The 16,764-nt window shown below is 70.4% G+C and overlaps 2 protein-coding genes across 2 annotated transcripts; both read right to left on the bottom strand.

Moving 5' to 3' along the window:
• Positions 1–215: 215 nt before the first annotated feature.
• On the bottom strand, positions 216–10,554 carry ERBB3 (erb-b2 receptor tyrosine kinase 3). The gene is made up of 27 exons (XM_035571615.1): positions 10,459–10,554; positions 10,193–10,379; positions 9,609–9,734; positions 9,463–9,528; positions 9,266–9,384; positions 8,310–8,451; positions 8,108–8,221; positions 7,913–8,033; positions 7,752–7,825; positions 7,580–7,670; positions 6,718–6,917; positions 6,481–6,613; positions 6,070–6,160; positions 5,830–5,984; positions 5,652–5,705; positions 4,827–4,968; positions 4,491–4,610; positions 4,317–4,415; positions 4,036–4,221; positions 3,804–3,959; positions 3,141–3,216; positions 2,916–3,062; positions 2,723–2,820; positions 2,490–2,645; positions 2,165–2,236; positions 1,191–1,455; positions 216–760 (listed from the first exon to the last, which is right to left on the bottom strand). Exons 1-27 carry the CDS (start codon positions 10,537–10,539, stop codon positions 216–218), a joined length of 3,816 nt encoding a protein of 1,271 aa, XP_035427508.1. The 5' UTR covers positions 10,540–10,554.
• Positions 10,555–14,000: 3,446 nt separating this feature from the next.
• Positions 14,001–15,976, bottom strand: RPS26 (ribosomal protein S26). The gene is made up of 4 exons (XM_035571614.2): positions 15,827–15,976; positions 14,926–15,103; positions 14,214–14,344; positions 14,001–14,111 (listed from the first exon to the last, which is right to left on the bottom strand). The coding sequence occupies exons 1-4, from the start codon at positions 15,827–15,829 to the stop codon at positions 14,076–14,078; spliced, it is 348 nt and encodes a 115-aa protein (XP_035427507.1). The 5' UTR covers positions 15,830–15,976; the 3' UTR covers positions 14,001–14,075.
• Between the last annotated feature and the right edge of the window lie 788 nt (positions 15,977–16,764).

The following is a 16,764-nucleotide window of genomic DNA, read 5'->3' as shown; positions in this document are numbered from 1 at the left end:
GCAGGGGAAGGACGGGGACATGGGCCCAGGACCCCGCACTCCCCCTGGGGCTGGGGGTCAGGATCAGCCCCCACCCTAGACCAGGCTGCCCCCCCAGCCCCACTCCCACCCTTTGGGGCCCCCTGGGAGTTTTGGCTCCCGCCCCCCCCATCCGGCACGGGCTGGGGGGATCCTTCATATCCAGTGTAAACAGCTGGGGGGGCCCGGGGGGGCCCCTACGTCCGCTGGGCATCCGCCTTGGCGAAGAGGCGGCTGTGCCAGTAGTCGGGGTTGTCAAAGGCGCAGTCCGAAGCCTCCAGGCTGCGTAGGGGCTTCATGCAGCCGGGGGGGGGCCCGGGGGGGCCGCGGCAGCCGGGGCAGGGGGGGCCGCGGGGGGCCAGCACCGCCTCCATCTCCTCGTAGCCCTGCTCCTCGGCGGGGGCTGGGGTGCTGGCCTCCCCCGGCCGCATGTCGGTGTAGCCGTCATGCCGGGGGGGGCCACCCTCGTGCCGGGGTCCCGGCCCCCCGCCCACGCTGCCCAGCGAGCGGCTCAGCCGCGGCTGCTTGTTCATGTACTCGTAGTCCTCCTCCTCCTCCCCGCGGCCCGGGGGGGCTCCGGGGGGCGCACCGGGCTCCGAGCCCACCTCCATGTACTCGTAGCCCAGCTCCTCCAGCGAGGCCGGCCGGGGTGGGGGGGCACCCGGGGGTGCCCCGGGGCGCCGGTTCATGTACTCGTACTCCTCCTCCGGATCCGGCACCAAGACCCCGGCGGGCTCTGGGTCTGCAGGGTGGGGGGGTCAGAAAGCAGCCATCCTCCATCCCCCCCCATCCCACCCTCGGCACCCCCGCTTTGCCCCCGGGGCTGCTGCTGAGCATGGAGGGGGCTGAGGGGGTCCACCTGGCCCCCAGCCCTCACCTCCTAAAAGGTGAGCGCCGCCCTGCCCTGCAAGGTGGGTCCCCTTAACCTGAGGCTGTTGCCGAGACCCCCACCCCTGGGTCAGAAGACCCCCACCCATGGGGACAGGAGACCCCCCAGGCCCAGACCTACAAGGATGGGTCCCCTTAAGCTAAGGCTGTTGGCAAGACCCCCACCCACGGGGACAGGAGACCCCCACCCACGGGGACAGGAGAACCCCCAACCCCAGCCCTACGAGGCTGGACCCCTTCCCACACCCAGCTGGGCCGGGACCCCCGGGGGCCGGGACCCTCACCCCTCCCGGCGCAGCTGGGGGTGACGTAGCCGTTGGCGTCCTCCTCGCTGCCCTCGGAGCTGGGGGGCGGGGGGGGGAAGCTCTCCCGCTGGGACAGGTAGGCGCTGTCCCCCCGCGAGCGCAGGCTGCGGCACAGGCTCCCTGCCAGCGACAGCCCCTCGGCCAGGTCCAGCTCCGAGGCCGTGCCCCGGCCCTCCGACGACTCCGACACCGTGCGCCCCAGGGACTCCTGGCGGCTGCGCCGCGGCAGCCGGGTCACCGTGCCCTGGGGGGGGGACACGGCAGTGACGGGGGGGGGGGCCCGACAAGGCCCTCACGGCCCGCCCACGGCCCCCCCCTCTGACCCCAGAGCTCCAGCTCCTCTGCTCACAGGGGTCACCCCTTTTACCCTGCTGTCATCCTTTCGCCCCCCCCCACTGTCATCCCATTGACCCCCATTTTCACCCCTTTTGGCCCCCATTGTTGTCCTTTCACCCCCCCATTGTCATCTATTTGCCCCCCCATTTGGTCACCTCTTCCCCCCCCATCTCTTTGTCCCTCCTGTGGTCACCCCTTTCCCCTCCCATTGTCATCCCTTTGTCCCCCCACCATGGTCACCCCTTTTCCCCCCCATTGTCATCCCTTTGCCCCTCCATGGTCACCCCTTTTTCCCCACTGTCGTCCTTTTGCCCCCCCCATTGTCATCTCTTTGTCCCCCCTATGGTCACCCCTTTTCCCCCCTGTTGTCATTTATTTGCCCCCCCCCCCATGGTCACCTCTTTTGCCCTCCCATTGTCATCCCTTTGTCCCCCCATGGTCACCCCTTTTCCCCCACTGTCATCCCTTTGTCCCCCCCACTGTCATCCCTTCAGCCTCCCATTGTCATCTCTTCCCCCCTCCCCAAATTGTCATCCCTCGCCCTCCTGCCTCTTCCCCTATGGTCACCCCTTCGCCCCCCCCAGCTCCCTGCACCCCACCTTGCCCCCCCCCAGTACCTGGCGGCTGCTGCCCAGGCTGGGCTGGTTCATGGGGATGTACCCGGCCGGGGGGCTCAGCAAGCTGGGGCTCTGCGAGGGGACACGGGAGGGCTGGCACCAAGCTGGGGGTGGGGGGACGGGGCAAAATTTGGGGCCCCCCACCACACTGAGGAAATGGGGCTGGGGTCCCACGGGGGCGAGGAAGAGGATGGGGGATGATGGGGCTGTGGGGCACCGCCGCATCCCGTCCCGGGGCGGGGGGGGAACCCCGTGCCATGTCCCAGGATCCAGCCCCAGCGCAGCCAGACCCCGCTGGGGGCACTCGGGGTGGGGGGGGGCTCACCCGGGTGCAGCTGCCCCGTGGCCGGGGCGGGTAGAGCCCGGCGGCGAGGCCGAAGGATGCGTCCAGCTCCTCCTCCTCCAGCTCCAGCGTCTCCATCTCATCCAGCTCCTTGTCGCTGAGCGTGGGGGGCTCGGCGGGCGGTGCGGCCCCGCTCTCCTGCTGCGGGACGGGTGTGTGAGGGGCTGCGGGAAGCGGAGTGGGGGGGGGGCTGGGAGGAGGTTGTCTGTGCTCACCTTGATCACCAGGTAGCGCGGGGGGTCGCGGGCCATGCGGGTGAACTCGTTGGCCAGCTCCTTGAAGGTAGGGCGGATGTTCTCGTCGATCATCCAGCCTGGGGGGGGGCACGGCAGGGGCTCAGAGCGGGGCGGGGGGGTGGGCAGCGATCCGGCCCCCCCCCCCCAGCAGCCGGCTGAGCCCCCTACTCACACTTGACCATCACCATGTAGACGTCGATGGTGCAGATCTGGGGCTGCGAGAGCCGCTCACCCTTCTCCAGCAGGTCGGGCACCTCAGCCAGCCGGATGCCGGCGTAGGGCTCGGCCCCAAAGGTCATCATCTCCCAGAGCGTCACGCCTGCAGGGACGGCCCCCCCATGAGCCCCGGGGGGTGGCGGGGGTCCGGAGGGGGGTGCGGCGGGGCGCCCGTGCTCACCGTAGCTCCAGACGTCGCTCTGGTGCGTGTACTTCCCGAAGTGGATGCTCTCCAGCGCCATCCACTTGATGGGCGTCTGCAAGGACAGCGGGGTCGGGGGGGGGCACGTGGGCGGGCGAGTGGCTGGGAGGACACGGGGACAGGGAGGGGACATGGGGACAGGGAGGGGACAGCCCAAGGTGCAGGGGAACGGAGGAGACGGGGTGTCCTGTCCTGCTGGGGACATGTGGAGGGGGGTGCCCCATGGCACAGGGGGTTTGGGGACACAGAAGGGGGGTGTCCATGGCACAGGGGGTTTGGGGACACATGGAGTAGGGGTGTCCCGTGGCACAGGGGATTTGGGGACATGCAGAGTGGGGGTGCCACATGGCACAGGGGTTTTGGGAACATACAGAGTAGGGGTGCCACATGGCACAGGAGTTTTGGGGACACACACAAAGGGCGGGTGCCATGTGGCACAGAGGTTTGGGGGTCACAGAATGGGGGTGTCCCATGGCAACAAGGGGTTTGGGGACATGCAGCGTGGGGGTGCCCCACGGCACAGGAGTTTGGGGACCCATGGAGTGAGGGTGCCCCATGGCACAGGGTTTTGGGGACACACACAAAGGGGTGCCCCACAGTGCAGCAGACACAGGGGGCACGGGGTCCCCGCCCGGCACCCACCTTGACCTCGTTGTAGAAATACTTCTTGTCGTCGGGGTAGAGGAGGTCGGCGATGCCGAAGTCGGCCACCTGGGCCTGGCTGGGCGACTTGAGCAGCACATTGCGGGCGGCCAGGTTGCGGTGCACCATGCGGTGCTCCTCCAGGTAGTACATCCCCTGCGGGGCGGCGTCAGTGGGGCTGGGGGCTCGAGGGGAGATGGCAGGGGGGGCACCCCTGGCCCCGGGCACTCACCTTGGCCACCTGCACGCACCAGTTGAGCAGCAGCTGCGGGCTGATGCCGTCGCGGTTCTTGCGGACGTAGTCGAGGAGGGAGCCCAGCGGCAGGAGCTGGGTCACCAGCTGCAGCTGGGGTCCGGGGCAGATGCCCAGCAGCCGCACGATGTAGGCATGGTCCAGGCTGCCGATGGCCAGCATGTGCTGGGGGTACCGGGGGTGAGGGGGGGCTCCATGAGATGAGCCCAGGGCAGGATCCAGCCCGCGGTGGGGAGCAGCCACAGCCCCCCCTGACTTACGTCGGTGACGGCGTGGAAGGACTGCTGCCCGCTCCAGTCCTGGATCACCTTGATGCTCACCGGGATCTTGATGGAGTCCCCGTCCGGGATCCAGATGCCCTGCGGGAACAGGGACACCCCAGTGAGCGCCGTGCCCAACCCCCGCTGCCCCCCCCGGCCGAGCCCCCCACTCACCTTGTGCACGGTCCCGAACACGCCGGAGCCCAGCACCTTCAGGCGCTTCAGCTCCGTCTCCTTGAAGATGCGGGCCAGAACCTTGTTGGCCTTCTCACTGGGGTCCAGCGGCTCCAGGCTCTGCCCCGGGCAGGACAGAGACGGGGATGGAGATGGAGAGGAGGGGACCGAGAGCCAGGGATGAGGATGGATAACAGGGATGGACACCGTAGATGGGGGTGGACAGAGGCAGAAAAAGAGGGATGGGTGTGGAGAGGGATGGAGAAGAGCAAGGGCCCCCCACACCTACTGAATCCCCCCCCGTGCAGCCCCGAGCCCCCCCATCTTCCAGCTCACCTCTCCCCTCTCCAGGTAGCGCCGCATCGCCCGCTTCTTCTGGATCTTCTTGCCGCGCCAGTAGAGCAGGGAGAGGAGGAAGCAGGAGCAGGAGAGGAAGAGCCCACCGACCACCAGCACCGCGATCACCGTGGGGGCTTTCCTGGGTGTGGGGGGACGGGGCTCAGCTCCGGCGGCTGCCGTGCCCCACGTGCTTCCCACGGCTGTCCCCGGTGTGGGGGCGATGCCCCAGCCCCCGGGGGGGGACCCGAGCACCCGCGTGGGCAGACAATGGCCCTGAACAGCGCAGTGCGGCATGGAACAGCATGGCATGGAGCAGCACGGCTCAGTGTGACATGACACGGTGCAGTATGGCACAGCACAGCATGGCACAGAGCAGCACGGCATGGCTCGGCACAGCATGGCACAGTTCAGCACAGCACAACACGGCACAGCTCAGCGTGATGTGGCACAGTGCAGTATGGCACAGCACGGCATGGCATGGCATGGCTTGGTGTTACGTGGCACGGTGCAGCATGGCACAGCACAGCAGGGCACGACTCAGCACAGCATGGCACAGCTCAGTGTGACGTGGCACAGTGCAGCATGGCACAGCATAGCATGGCACGGCACAGCACAGCTTGGTGTGACATGGCACAGGGCAGCATGGCACGGCACGGTGCAGCACAGCTCGGTGTGACATGGCATGGAGCAGCGTGGCACGGCATGGCGCAGCACAGCATTGCATGGCACAAAACAGCCCTGGGCCACACAGCTCCGCGTGCTTGGTGCGGCACAGCACAGCTCGGCACCGTGACCCCAGAGTCCCCCCAGACCCCCCCATACCTGGAGCTGGGCAGGGCGTCCCCCAGGCAGTCCCGCAGCAGCGGCCCCAGGCACCTGTAGGAGCAGAGCAGGGATGAGACCCACGCACCCCCCTGTCCCCCCCCCCACGGCCCCCCCCCAGGCCCCCACACACCCCCCTGCCCCCCCCCCCCACACCCCCCCCCAGGCCCCCACGCACCCCCGGGTGCAGTTCTCATGGCAGGGCCGGCACTCGCGGCTGGAGTCCGGGTACTTGTAGATGGGGCCGCGCTCGCCCAGGATGCCCTCAGGGCAGCTCTCCACGCAGTGGGGCCCGTCCCGGTAGTGGGCGCAGCGGGTGCAGGTGTCGGCGCCCTGTGGGGTGGGGGGGGGTGGGGGTGAGAAAGCGTCGGGGACCCTCGGGGACGCCCCCGCCACAGGTCCCCAGGCGCAGCCGTACCGAGCCGTTGCAGGTGATGCCGCCCTCGATGAGCTCGCACTCGGGGTGGCACTCAAAGCACTCAGTCCCGTGGGCGAACTCCCGCGTCTCCCTGTGGGGGGGACATGGCGAGGGTCACCAGCAAGCCCACCCCAGCACCCTGGGGTCGGTGCCACCAGCCCACCCTGGTGTCCTGCCAGCCCCAGTACTCTCTGTGGGGTCTGTCCCACCCCAGTGCCCACCCCAGTGCCCTCCTGTAGGGTTCATCCCACTCCAGTGCCTGCTCTGGGGTCTGACCCCTGGTGTTGATCCCACCCCCCCGGTGCCCGCTCTGGGGTCGATCCCACCCCGGTGCCCACCCTGGAGTCCATCCCCTGGTGTTGATCCCACCCCGGTGCCCACCCCCAGCCCCCACCCCAGGGTGCTCCTCACCCCTCGGTGAAGTGGCAGGAGGCCACGCAGACGCCCCGGCGGCTGTAGTGCTGGCAGGACAGGCACTGCTCGGGGCCGGGACCCCAGCACCCGTCGGCGGAGCACAGCGGGTCGCACACCTTCCCCTCTTGCTCTGCGGGGAACGGGGCTCAGCGCAGGGCCCCCCCGGCCCCCAATCCCCCCCACCCCATCCATCCGTCCGTCCCGGGGCAGGGGACGCGGGCGGCCCCGACTCACGGCACTTGCTGCGGGGTTTGTTGTTCTTGATGTCGAGGTCGGCGCGGCGGCGGCTGAGCGCTGCCCACTGCACGGTGTGGAGGTAGCAGAGGCGCCGGTTTTCCGTGATGTACACCCTGCCCGCGCTCACCTCCCGCAGCGAGCGCAGCCCCAGCGACGTCACGTTCTCATTCTTCATGATGAGCAGGGAGAAACCCCGGCTGCGGGGCGGCGGTCAGGGGGGATGCACAGAGCTGGGGCACGGGGACGGGGGAAAATAACGGGATGGGGGGATGGGGGAAAGTAACGGGATGGGGGCACGGGGGAAAATAACGGGATGGGGGCATGGGGGAAAATAACGGGATGGGGGCATGGGGAACAGCCAGGGGGTGATGGAGGATGTGCAGATGAGGGATGTAGGGACAGGGAATGATGGGGGGGCGCAGGGATGGGGCGTGTGGGGACGGAGGGCACGGGGACAGGAGAGAATAATGGGATGTGGGAATGGGGAACAGCCAGGGGGTGATGGAGTATGTGTAGATGAGGGATGCAGGGACAGGGCATGATGGGGGGGGCACGGGGAATTGGGGGCACGGGGGACGGGGGAAAATAACGGGATGTGGGAATGGGGAACAGCCAGAGGGTGATGAAAGACGCGTAGAGGATGAGGGATGTAGGGACAGGGAACAATGGGGGGGTACTGGGATGGGGGGTGCAGGCACGGGGTGTGCGGTGACAGGGGAGAATAATGGGGTGTAGGAATGGGTAACAGCCAGCGGGTGATGGAGGACGTGTAGATGAGGGATTCAGGGACAGGGAATGATGGGGGGGTGCAGGGGATTGGGGGTGTGGGGGACGGGGGGTGCAGGGAACGGGGACTCACTTGTAGAGGCTCCGTCCCCCGATGGTGACCAGGTTGGAGAAGACGCTGAAGTTGTGCATGTGCTTGGGCCAGGACTGGATGTTGAGGTACCCTGGGGGAGGCCGGGCTGGGCTCGAGGGGGGGTCCCACACCCCCCAGCGGCCCCGTGCCCCCCAGCAGCCCCGTGCCTCACCCGTGATCTCCCGCACCGTCCGGAAGACGTTCAGCTTCTCGGGGTCCAGCGCCGAGATGTTGCGCCAGGGATCCCTGCAGGGCCGCAGCCGTCAGCCCGGGCAGGGGCCGAGCCCCCCGGCCCCCCCAACCCCCCTGGTCCTCCCTGCCCACCCCCCTCACCCCTCCAGGCCGGTGATGAGGAAATCCAGATTGCCCAGGATCTTGGTGCAGTTCACGAAGGTGTCGATGTTGCTGGAGTCCACAGTCTGGTACTTGCTGCCGGCCCCGGTGCCCTCGCAGGCTGCGGGATGGGGAGGGTCAGGGCTCATCCTGCCCCCCCCCCGCACCCCCCCAGCCCCACGGCCCCCCCCGTACCCTTGGGGCACAGCCCCGAGCAGGGCTCGCACATCTTCAGCCCATTCTTCTCCACCTCCATCTTGTCGTTGGGGCAGGCACGGACGCAGGAGCTCTGGTCCACCACGAAGTTATCTGTGGGGATGGGGGGGGAGGCTCGTGGTTAGAGACCCGGCCCCCCCTGGTGACCCCCCCCAGACCCCCCCCCCGGCGCCCTGCTCACGCGGGCAGCTCCGGACGCAGATGCCCCCGTACTGGTACTTGGTGTCGGGGTTGGGCTCCAGCTGGAAGGTGAGCTTGTTGTAGATGAGGGGCTGGGGGCACAGCGGCACGCACGCCCCGCTGTCGTTGAAGTGCCTGCAGGCCTGCGGGGACAGCAGCGGGGCCGTCAGTGCGCGGACAGATGGACGGACACTGGGGCACACGGACAGATGGACGGACACCAGGGCGCATAGGCAGATGGACGGATGCCAGGGACAGACACCGGGGTGCACAGACAGATGGAAGGACACTGGGGTGCACAGGCAGACAGATGGACACTGGGGACAGACACCAGGGCATCCAGACAGACGGAAGGACACCGGGGCGCATGGACAGACGGACAAACACCAGGCACAGACACTGGGGCGCGCAGACAGGCAGACGGACACCGGGGACAGACACCGGGGCACGTAGATCAGCTCCCTCCCCACAGACAGACGGAAGGATGGAGAACGCCGATGGACACATGGACGGACACGCACAGGCAGACCGACGGACAGACAGAGCAGCGGACACGCGGATGGACGGACACGCAGACAGAGCTCCCCTGCCCCACACACAGGAAGCCTTGCCCCATGCCCACCCCGGGAGCACGCAGGCGAGGTCCCTCCCCATCCACGCACGGACAGACGGACACGTGGGTGGATGGATGGATGCACAGACGAATGCACAGATAGGTGGACAGACAGGTGGACGGACGGACAGATTGACACATGGACACCCCTACCCAGCGTTGTCCCACGCCTGCCTGGAGGTGCAGGGACAAGACCCCTCCCCACGGGATGGGCAGACAAACAGACACACGGGGGGACAAATGGATGGACACACAGGAGGACGGACAGACAGGCGGATGCACGGGGGGGATGGACGGACAGACAGGCGGGGGGAAGGACGGACGGACACGCAGCCCCCACGTACGAAGCAGTGTGTCTGCCGGGGGCCGGTGCAGCCCCCCGCGCACTCCTCGTGGCAGCACTCGTTGGGCGCCCGCCCGAAGCAGCGCCCGTTGCACTGGGGGGCACAGATGGTCTTGGTCACTGCGGGGAGGGAAGGGGTGAGCAGGACCCGGGCCAGGACCCCCCCCCTGCAGCCCCCCCAGCCCCCCCCGTACCCACATTTCTGACAGTCCTCGGGGCCGGGCCCCCAGCAGTGCCCGCCGCAGCTCTCGTGGCATGGGGCGCCTGTGGGAAGCGCAGCGGGATCAGCCTGGGGTGCGGGACCCCCCCCAGCCTCCCGTGCCCCTGATGCCCCCCCCACGCACATGCCCTGCCGTTGTCCCCCACCACGGGCTCCAGCCGGGGGTCCCGCATGATGTCCCGCCACTCCACCGTGTCCACGTGGCAGAGCTGCTCGTTCTTCTCGATGTAGACGCCGCCGGCCAGGATCTCTGCAGGGAGCGGCCGTGGGCGCTGGGGCTGCACCCCCCCAGCTCTGCCCCGCACCGGGGGGACCACCAGGGCAGGGAAACCGGGGGGGGGTACAGCCCCAGGGGGCTCAGAGCGGGATCGGGGTGCGCAGCGTGGGGAGCAAGAGGGGATGGCACCGCAACGGGATGGGTACAGGGGGACAGCACCACAACAGGATGGGGACCAGGGGGCACTGGGGGACAGCACCGCAACAGGATGGGAACCGGGGGACAGCACCTCAGTGGGATGGGGACCAGGGAACAGCACCGCAATAGGATAGGGACCAGGGGGCACTGAGGAGTGGCACCACAATGAGATGGGGACTGGGGACCATCAGGGGTCAGCACTGTAATGGGTTGGGGACTGGGGAGCACCACCACAAGGGGACGGGGACCACGGGGGCACAGCGAGGCTCCGGAACGGGGACCACGGGCCTCACCTGTGAGCTGGTTGAGGCCAAGCTGGCGCAGGGCGTGCGTGGTGTTGGGGTTGTAGTTGAGCAGCACGAAGAGCGCATACTTCTCCTCGTAGAACTGGGTGCCACGGATGACGCGCAGGTTCTGCAGCGGCAGCGAGGCGAAGACGTTCATGGCGATCAGGATGTAGCCCGTCACCTCCCGGATGGTCTGCGGGGACGGGGACGGGGACGTGTCAGCCCCTGCGGCCGGCGGGCGGGAGGGGGCACGCGCCCGCGCCCCCCCTCACCTGCAGGAAGGAGAGGTCCTGCATGTGGTCGATGAGGACGATCTCCAGGTTGCCCATCACGATCTCGCAGTTGTTGTACATCTTGTGCAGCGTCTGGTACTGGTGCTGCGCGTCCCCCGTCACGCTCAGCCCGTTCAGCGTCCCCGCACACACTGCGGGTGCAGCCATGTGGGTGCCCCGTGGGGACAGGCAGGCACCACTGGGCACCCCCCACATCCCCCCAGTGCAGGCCATGGCCCCCCTGGTGCTGGCCACGTTCCCACAGTGCTGGCCGTGCCCCCCCCCCCCCCCCCCCCCCCCGTGCTGGCCACATTCCCCACCCGATGGCCACATCTGTGTCCCGTCGTGGTGCCCCTCTCCCCTGGAGATGTCCCCCATGGGTTCCCTCTCCCACCCATGGTGGCCGTGCCCCCCACAATGGCCATGCCCCCCCCCCAGTGGCCTTACCCCTGTCCCTCCCATCCTACCCACGACCCCTTCACTCCCCCCACGGTACCCCCCACCATGCAGGTCCTGGTGGTGCCCTCAAGGTGCTCCCGTCCCCCCCTATGGTGGTGCCCCCACCCTGGTGTCCCCATGTCCCCCCCCCCAGCGTCCCCGCCCTCCCCTACGCAGCGCCCGAACCGGCCGGGCAAGGGTTGCGCAAGGCGGGTGCCGCGGGCAGGGCCCCCCCCTCCCGGCGCTCCTGCGACGCCCCGGACTTTGGACTCCCGGCCCAGCCCCCCCGAAATCCCTGCGGGCACCGAGGGGCCCTGTCCTGTCCCGTCCCCCTCGTCCTCTCCCCCCCCCCAAACCCCAGCCCTGGGGTTAATGATTCCCCGGCCCCCCCCCGCGCCGGGGCAGACAGGGCCCCTTTGTGCGCGGGGCAGGATGCGGCCCCCTCCCCGCAGCCGCACAAAGGGGCGATTGTGGAGAGCAGGACGGGGGGAGCCGAGCCCCCCGAAACGCGGCGGGGAGGGCCTGCACCCCCGGGGGGCTCAGCCCGGGCTCAGACGTGACTCAGGCCCCGCGGGGGGGGGGCGCGGGGCAGTCAATGGCAGCTTTGTCTGGGCCGGTGCGGGGGCCGATAAGGGCCCGCGCCCCCCCGGGGGGGGCTGCAGAGAACGGACAGCTCGGTGCAGGCGCAGGAAGGGGCGCAGGCCCCCCCCCCCGCAGCAGACCCACGCCTCCCCCCGCGACCAGAGCTATTTTCATAGGGAAGGGGCTATAAAAAGGTCCCAGCTGCGTGGGGGCACGGCCCCAGCCCTGACGCCCTGGGGATGGGCAGGGCCAAGGCAGAGGCTGGGACCCCCAAACCAAAGGGGGTGGGGGGGCTGAGATGGGTGCCCCATTGCAGAACCGGCCCCGTGGGCAGCGGGGTCCCGGGGACGTGCGGTGCTGTGGGGGGGTGACCCAGGAGGGGCCCCCCCAGGCCGGGACCCCCTGGTGCACCTGCCCGCAGCGGGGAGGGGGCAGGCGCCGGCACTGCCGGGCGTTATCAGCGCGGGCCCCGCCGGCAGCTCCGGCACGCCGCTGCTATCTGCCCGCGTGCCTCCGCGGCCCCCGGCCCCCCGCCAGGAATAGCACTGGGGCCCAGCACCACCGGTGGGGGCTGGGGGAGGCGGGGAGGGGGCTGGGGACCCCGACCTCCTGCCCCCGGCCCCGCAGGCGGCACAAAGGGGGCTGTGTGCACGGGGCGGCCGCTGCCGGGGGGCCGGATCCTGGGTCCGAACAAAGGGGCTCTGAGCTGGGGCCGGGCAGTGGGGGGCTGCGGATGGGACCAGAGGGGGGTACGGAGCCGGTGCTGCTCACCCCGGTACCGGCACCAGTGGGTGCCGGGCGGGAGCTATCCACAGCACCCTGGGGAGCCAGCACCTGGTGCTCGTGCACACCCAGTCCTCGTGTGCCCCCTGGGTGTTGTGTGCCCCCCGGTCCTCGCACCATCGCGGCCGTCGTGCGGGAGCAGCCCGGGGCAGGGCTGGTGGCACATGGCCAGTGTCGGTGCTGCTCCCGCCACAGGGCCGCGGGCGCTGCGCACACCTCGCACGTTCGCCACCGCCGCGCCCGGCCCCCACCTTCGCGTCCTGCCCTCGGTGTTTTCCTTTTGGGGTTGAAAAACAACTCCCGGGCGGCCCGATCCTTCCGGGAGCTGCGCCCCAGCCCTCCCACAGCGGCGGGGCCGGGGGTCCCGGGGGGTTCCGGCTGCCGCCCCCCCGGGCCGGATCCCGTCACAGCCCAAAATAGCCCCGGCAGCTGCGGGGGGTGCAGGTGCCTGCACCACAGGGGGGCTCGGTGCCGGGAGGGACGGGACGGGGGCACGGGGAGGGCCCCGCGCGTTGTGCCGGGACCGGACCCCCCCAGGAGCACACACCAGGGCCGAGGCTTCCCCTGGGTCGTGGCACTGGGAACGGGGCGGGGGTCCCGGGGAAGGGGGTGCGGGGGGCTGCCGGCACCGGCCGCACCCCCGGGTCCGGTTTCCCCCCCGTGCGCCCCGAGGACCCCCCCCGGCACCCGGTAGCGCGAACCAGCCCCGGCCCCTGCCACTGCCGGGACACTCCTGGGCTCTCCCGGTTCCGCCGCGCCCCGGTGCCCCTGAGCGCTCCCAGTGCCCTCCCCGGCCCCGGTGCCCCGAGCTCCCGCTCCCTCCGCACGCCCCGGTCCCCCCGAGCTCCCCGCTCCTCGCGTGCGCCCTGGTGTCCCCGAGCTGCCCGGTGCCCCCGAGCGCTCCCGGTGCCGGTGCCCACCTGCCTGCGCAGAGCCCGGTGCCGGGGCGCAGAGCAGCAGCAGCAGCAGCAGCGGCGGCGGCGGCGCCCAGGGCCGGGACCGGGGCCGGGCCATCCTCGGCGCCTCTCGGCGGAGCGGCGGAGCGGGGCCCGGCGGGCTGCGGCGTGCCCGGGCGCGGCGGGGGGAATGCACCTGGCGCGGGGCCGCCGGGGCGGGCCGGGGCCGGTGCCGGGCGGGGCGGAGCCGGGGCGGGGCCCCCACCCCCGGGACAGCCCGGCCCGGAGCAGCGGCGGCACCCCGGGACCCGAGGTGGGGGCGGGAAGGGGAACAGGGGCGGCTCTGCCCCGCCGCAGCCCCCAGACCCCGCTCAGCCCCCCCGGGTCCCTTCCAGCAGGGTCTGGTCTGGCTGCGACCCCCCCGGGCAAAGCCCGGCCCTGCTAGGGGTCGGGGCGCTGCCCCCCCCCCCGGGCTGGATCCAGGGAGAAGCCCCTGGGGAAGACGCAGCCCCCTCCCTCCCCGAGCTGCCCCACACGGGGCTACCGGGGGCGATCCCCCCCCCCAACACGTAGACAAACACCTCCCCAGCCACCTGCAGGACTGGGGGGAGCCAGCACCCCCTCCCCAGAGGACAGGACCCCCCGGGGACTCACCGCCGGGGGGCACCCAGCAGCCCTCTGCACGTCTCTGGAGCGAGACCAGGACCCCCACCCTCTGCCCACCTCATGATGAGGGGGGTGGGAGCCCCCCCAGAACGCCCCAAGGATCCCCCCAAACAGCCGTGCTGACCCCAGGGCGACTCGCCCTCCCCCCCCCAACAGGCCGACAGGCACAGAGCCAGGTTTGGAGTCAAGTCCTTTATTCAGGCTGCACTCAGGGACATTTTCAGCCTGGGGACCTTTTCAGCTGCACTCTCCTTACATGGGCTTGGGGGGAGGCCGTGGGGCTGCGCCCTGCAAGAGAAAAGGGAGCGTCAGCGAGATGCAGGGGGGTGCCCCCCAACCCGCCCCCCCCATCCATGTGGGGCCACCCTCCCAACACCCCCCGACACGTACCGCCGGCCTGAAGCGGGGCGGGGGGGTCCGGTCCTTGCGCGCCTCCCGCGAGCGGTTCCTCACCACCTTGCTGTGGATGGCACAGCTGACGCAGTAATGCAGCTTCACGTACAGCTTGGGCAGGACGTAGGCTAGGGGCGGGGGGGGACAGAGGGGGTCAGCCCCAGCTCCGCTCCCCCCAGAAAAACCCGAGGGCAACCGAGGGACTTATAAAAAGCTGGAGCAACTCTGTGCTCAGTCGGATGTTGACAGGACAAGGGGGAATGGTTTTAAACTAAAGGAGGGGAGACCTCGATCAGAGGTTAGGAGGAAATTTCTCCCTCAGAGGGCGGTGAGACGCTGGAACAGGCTGCTCAGAGAGGTTGGGGATGTCCCATCCCTGGAGGTGCTCAGGACCAGGCTGGATGAGGCCCTGAGCACCCTGATCACAGGGTGCCGTCCCTGCCTATGGCAGGGGGGTGGAGCAGGGTGAGTTTTGAGCTCCCTTCCAACCACTCTGTTCTATTCTACGACCGCATCCCCTCCCCATCCCCGTGCAGAGGACAAGAGGCAGTTGTGGGGCCATGATGTGGGGGGGACACGGAGGGTGCAGGTGCTGACAGTGCCTGGCCGCTGGCCGCGCAGCCGCCCGCTGGGACCAGGGTCCGGCCCATTACCAGGGGGGAACCACAGCACAGGGACGCCCCCCCAGCGCCTGTCCCGCAGCCCTTACAGTCGAAGACGCTGGCCTCCGAGATGTCCCTGACTGCCGCGGCCTCGACGATGTTCCTGATGACAAACTTCTTGATGGCCTTGTCCTTGGGGACGCAGCGGGCGCAGTTGGTGCACCGGATGGGCTGGACATGGCCACGGCCTTTCTTGGCCCGGCCGTTGTTCCTCCTCTTCTTGGTCTGCGAGGGCAAGGGAAGGGATGAACCCTGGAGCCCACGACCCCCTAAGCCCCCCCCGCACCCCAGCAGTGCCCCCACAACCTTGTTCTGCTCCCCGTTCATATCACCCCCTGCCCCACAGAGACCCCTAACCCCACATCCCCTCCTGCCCCACAGGGGTCACCCCCGCACCCCACAGGGAGCCCCCCCACCCCATATCCCCCTTGCTCCACAGGGTTTCCTCCCCACACACCAGGAGCCCCCCACCCCATGACCCCTCCTGCCCCATAGGGACGCCCCCCACCCCAGATCCCCACCACCACACATGGACCCCCCCCCCACCCCCCCCCGCCCCACAGGGGTCCCCCCCCCCCCCCATAACCCTCCCGTCCCACATGCACCCCCCCCTCCCCAGATCCCCCCCGCCCCTCACGGACCTCCCCCCACCCCACAACCCCTCCTAACCCCCCCCAAACACCCGCGGCCCCCCCGCTGCACCCCTCGCCCTATGGAGCCCCCACGACCCGCCCCTTGCCCCCAACTTCCCCCCCACCTTCCCCCTTGCCCCCCAGGACCCCTCCACAGCCCCCCCGCGGCCTCCTGTGCCCCACAAGCGGCCCACAAGCGGCCCACAAGCGGCCCACAAGCGGCCCTCAGGGCCCCCCGGCCGCCCCCCGGCCCCCTCCCGGTGCCCTCGGTGCCCCCTGAGCTCCCCCCGGCGCCCCCCGGCCGCACCGCCCTCACCATCTCGCTGCCGGGGCGGCGAAAGAGGGCGCAGGCCCCGCGCCGCCGCCCTTATATACGGATCCCTCCGCCCGGAAGCGGCCTCGCCGCGGCCCTGCGCCCGCCCCGGCCCCGCCGAGCCCCTCTTGACCCCTCGGCTCGGCCCCGGCGGCGGGGTCGGGGGGGGCCGCGGCTCCGGTGCGGCGGGGAGGCGGTGGAGGGGCCGGGACTACTTTTTGTTCTCGGCGCGGCGGAAGGGTTCCCGCGGTGCGTGCGGTGTGCGAAAACTCCGCGCGCGCCGCGTGGTGAGAGCGCTGCGGCGGCTCGGGGCAGGCTGGGAAATGTAGTCCTGGGGCTGCGCAAGGCGGGGGGGGAGGTTCCGGGGGAGGGGGTCACGTGTCCTGCACCTTCCCCAGCCTCCGGGAGGGTCCCAGGCTCCTCCGCCCCCCCCGCGGTGGGCAGGAGGAGCCCCGAACCCCCCCCCCCCCCCCCAAACCTGGGGGTCCCCCACCTCCTTCAGTCCCCCGCCCGCAAACCTGGGGGTCCCCCGTGTCCCCGAGCCACCCAGGGGGGAGCCCACCCCCCGAGTCCTTAATCGGGGGGGGGGGGGGGGGGAGCCCTCAGGGTCCTGCGCCCCCACTCCACAGGGACCCCTCAGTCCTGCACCCCCCAGCCCCCTGCACTGAGATCCCCAAATCCCACCCCAGGGGGTCCCCCATCCCCCTGAGCCCCCATTCCTGGGGGGGGGGGGGCGCAGGATCCTTGAGGCTCCCCCCCAGCATGGAGCCCTGCGCCCCCCACAGACCCCTGCACTGAGCACAACAGCCCGAGCCCCCCAACCCCCAAACCTGGGGGTCCCCCGACCCCCTAAGCTCCCACCCTAGGGGAAGCCGACCCTCCTAAGCCCCCCTTTGTGGGGGGGAAGCCCCAAGGGCCCTGTGCCCCCCCCAGAGGGACCC

Source organism: Cygnus atratus, chromosome 29 (genome assembly GCF_013377495.2).
Source record: "Cygnus atratus isolate AKBS03 ecotype Queensland, Australia chromosome 29, CAtr_DNAZoo_HiC_assembly, whole genome shotgun sequence".
Classification (NCBI taxonomy): Eukaryota; Metazoa; Chordata; class Aves; order Anseriformes; family Anatidae; genus Cygnus; species Cygnus atratus.
The sequence above is the reverse complement of the archived record's forward strand: the minus strand, read 5'-3'. Positions and strand labels throughout refer to the sequence as shown.

Excerpts from the sequence above, each read along its gene's own strand:
- ERBB3 (XM_035571615.1), bottom strand. The coding sequence starts at position 10,539 with ATGTACAACAACTGCGAGATCGTGATGGGCAACCTGGAGATCGTCCTC. Across the intron at positions 4,222-4,316 it reads CCTTCCACGCCGTCACCGAC|CACATGCTGGCCATCGGCAG; the intron begins GTAAGTCAGGGG and ends CGGTACCCCCAG. Across the intron at positions 2,821-2,915 it reads CTACATGGTGATGGTCAAGT|GCTGGATGATCGACGAGAAC; the intron begins GTGAGTAGGGGG and ends GCCCCCCCCCAG.
- RPS26 (XM_035571614.2), bottom strand. Across the intron at positions 14,345-14,925 it reads GGAGGCCAGCGTCTTCGACT|CCTACGTCCTGCCCAAGCTG; the intron begins GTAAGGGCTGCG and ends CCCCGCCCCTAG. Across the intron at positions 14,112-14,213 it reads CGCCCCGCTTCAGGCCGGCG|GGCGCAGCCCCACGGCCTCC; the intron begins GTACGTGTCGGG and ends TTTCTCTTGCAG.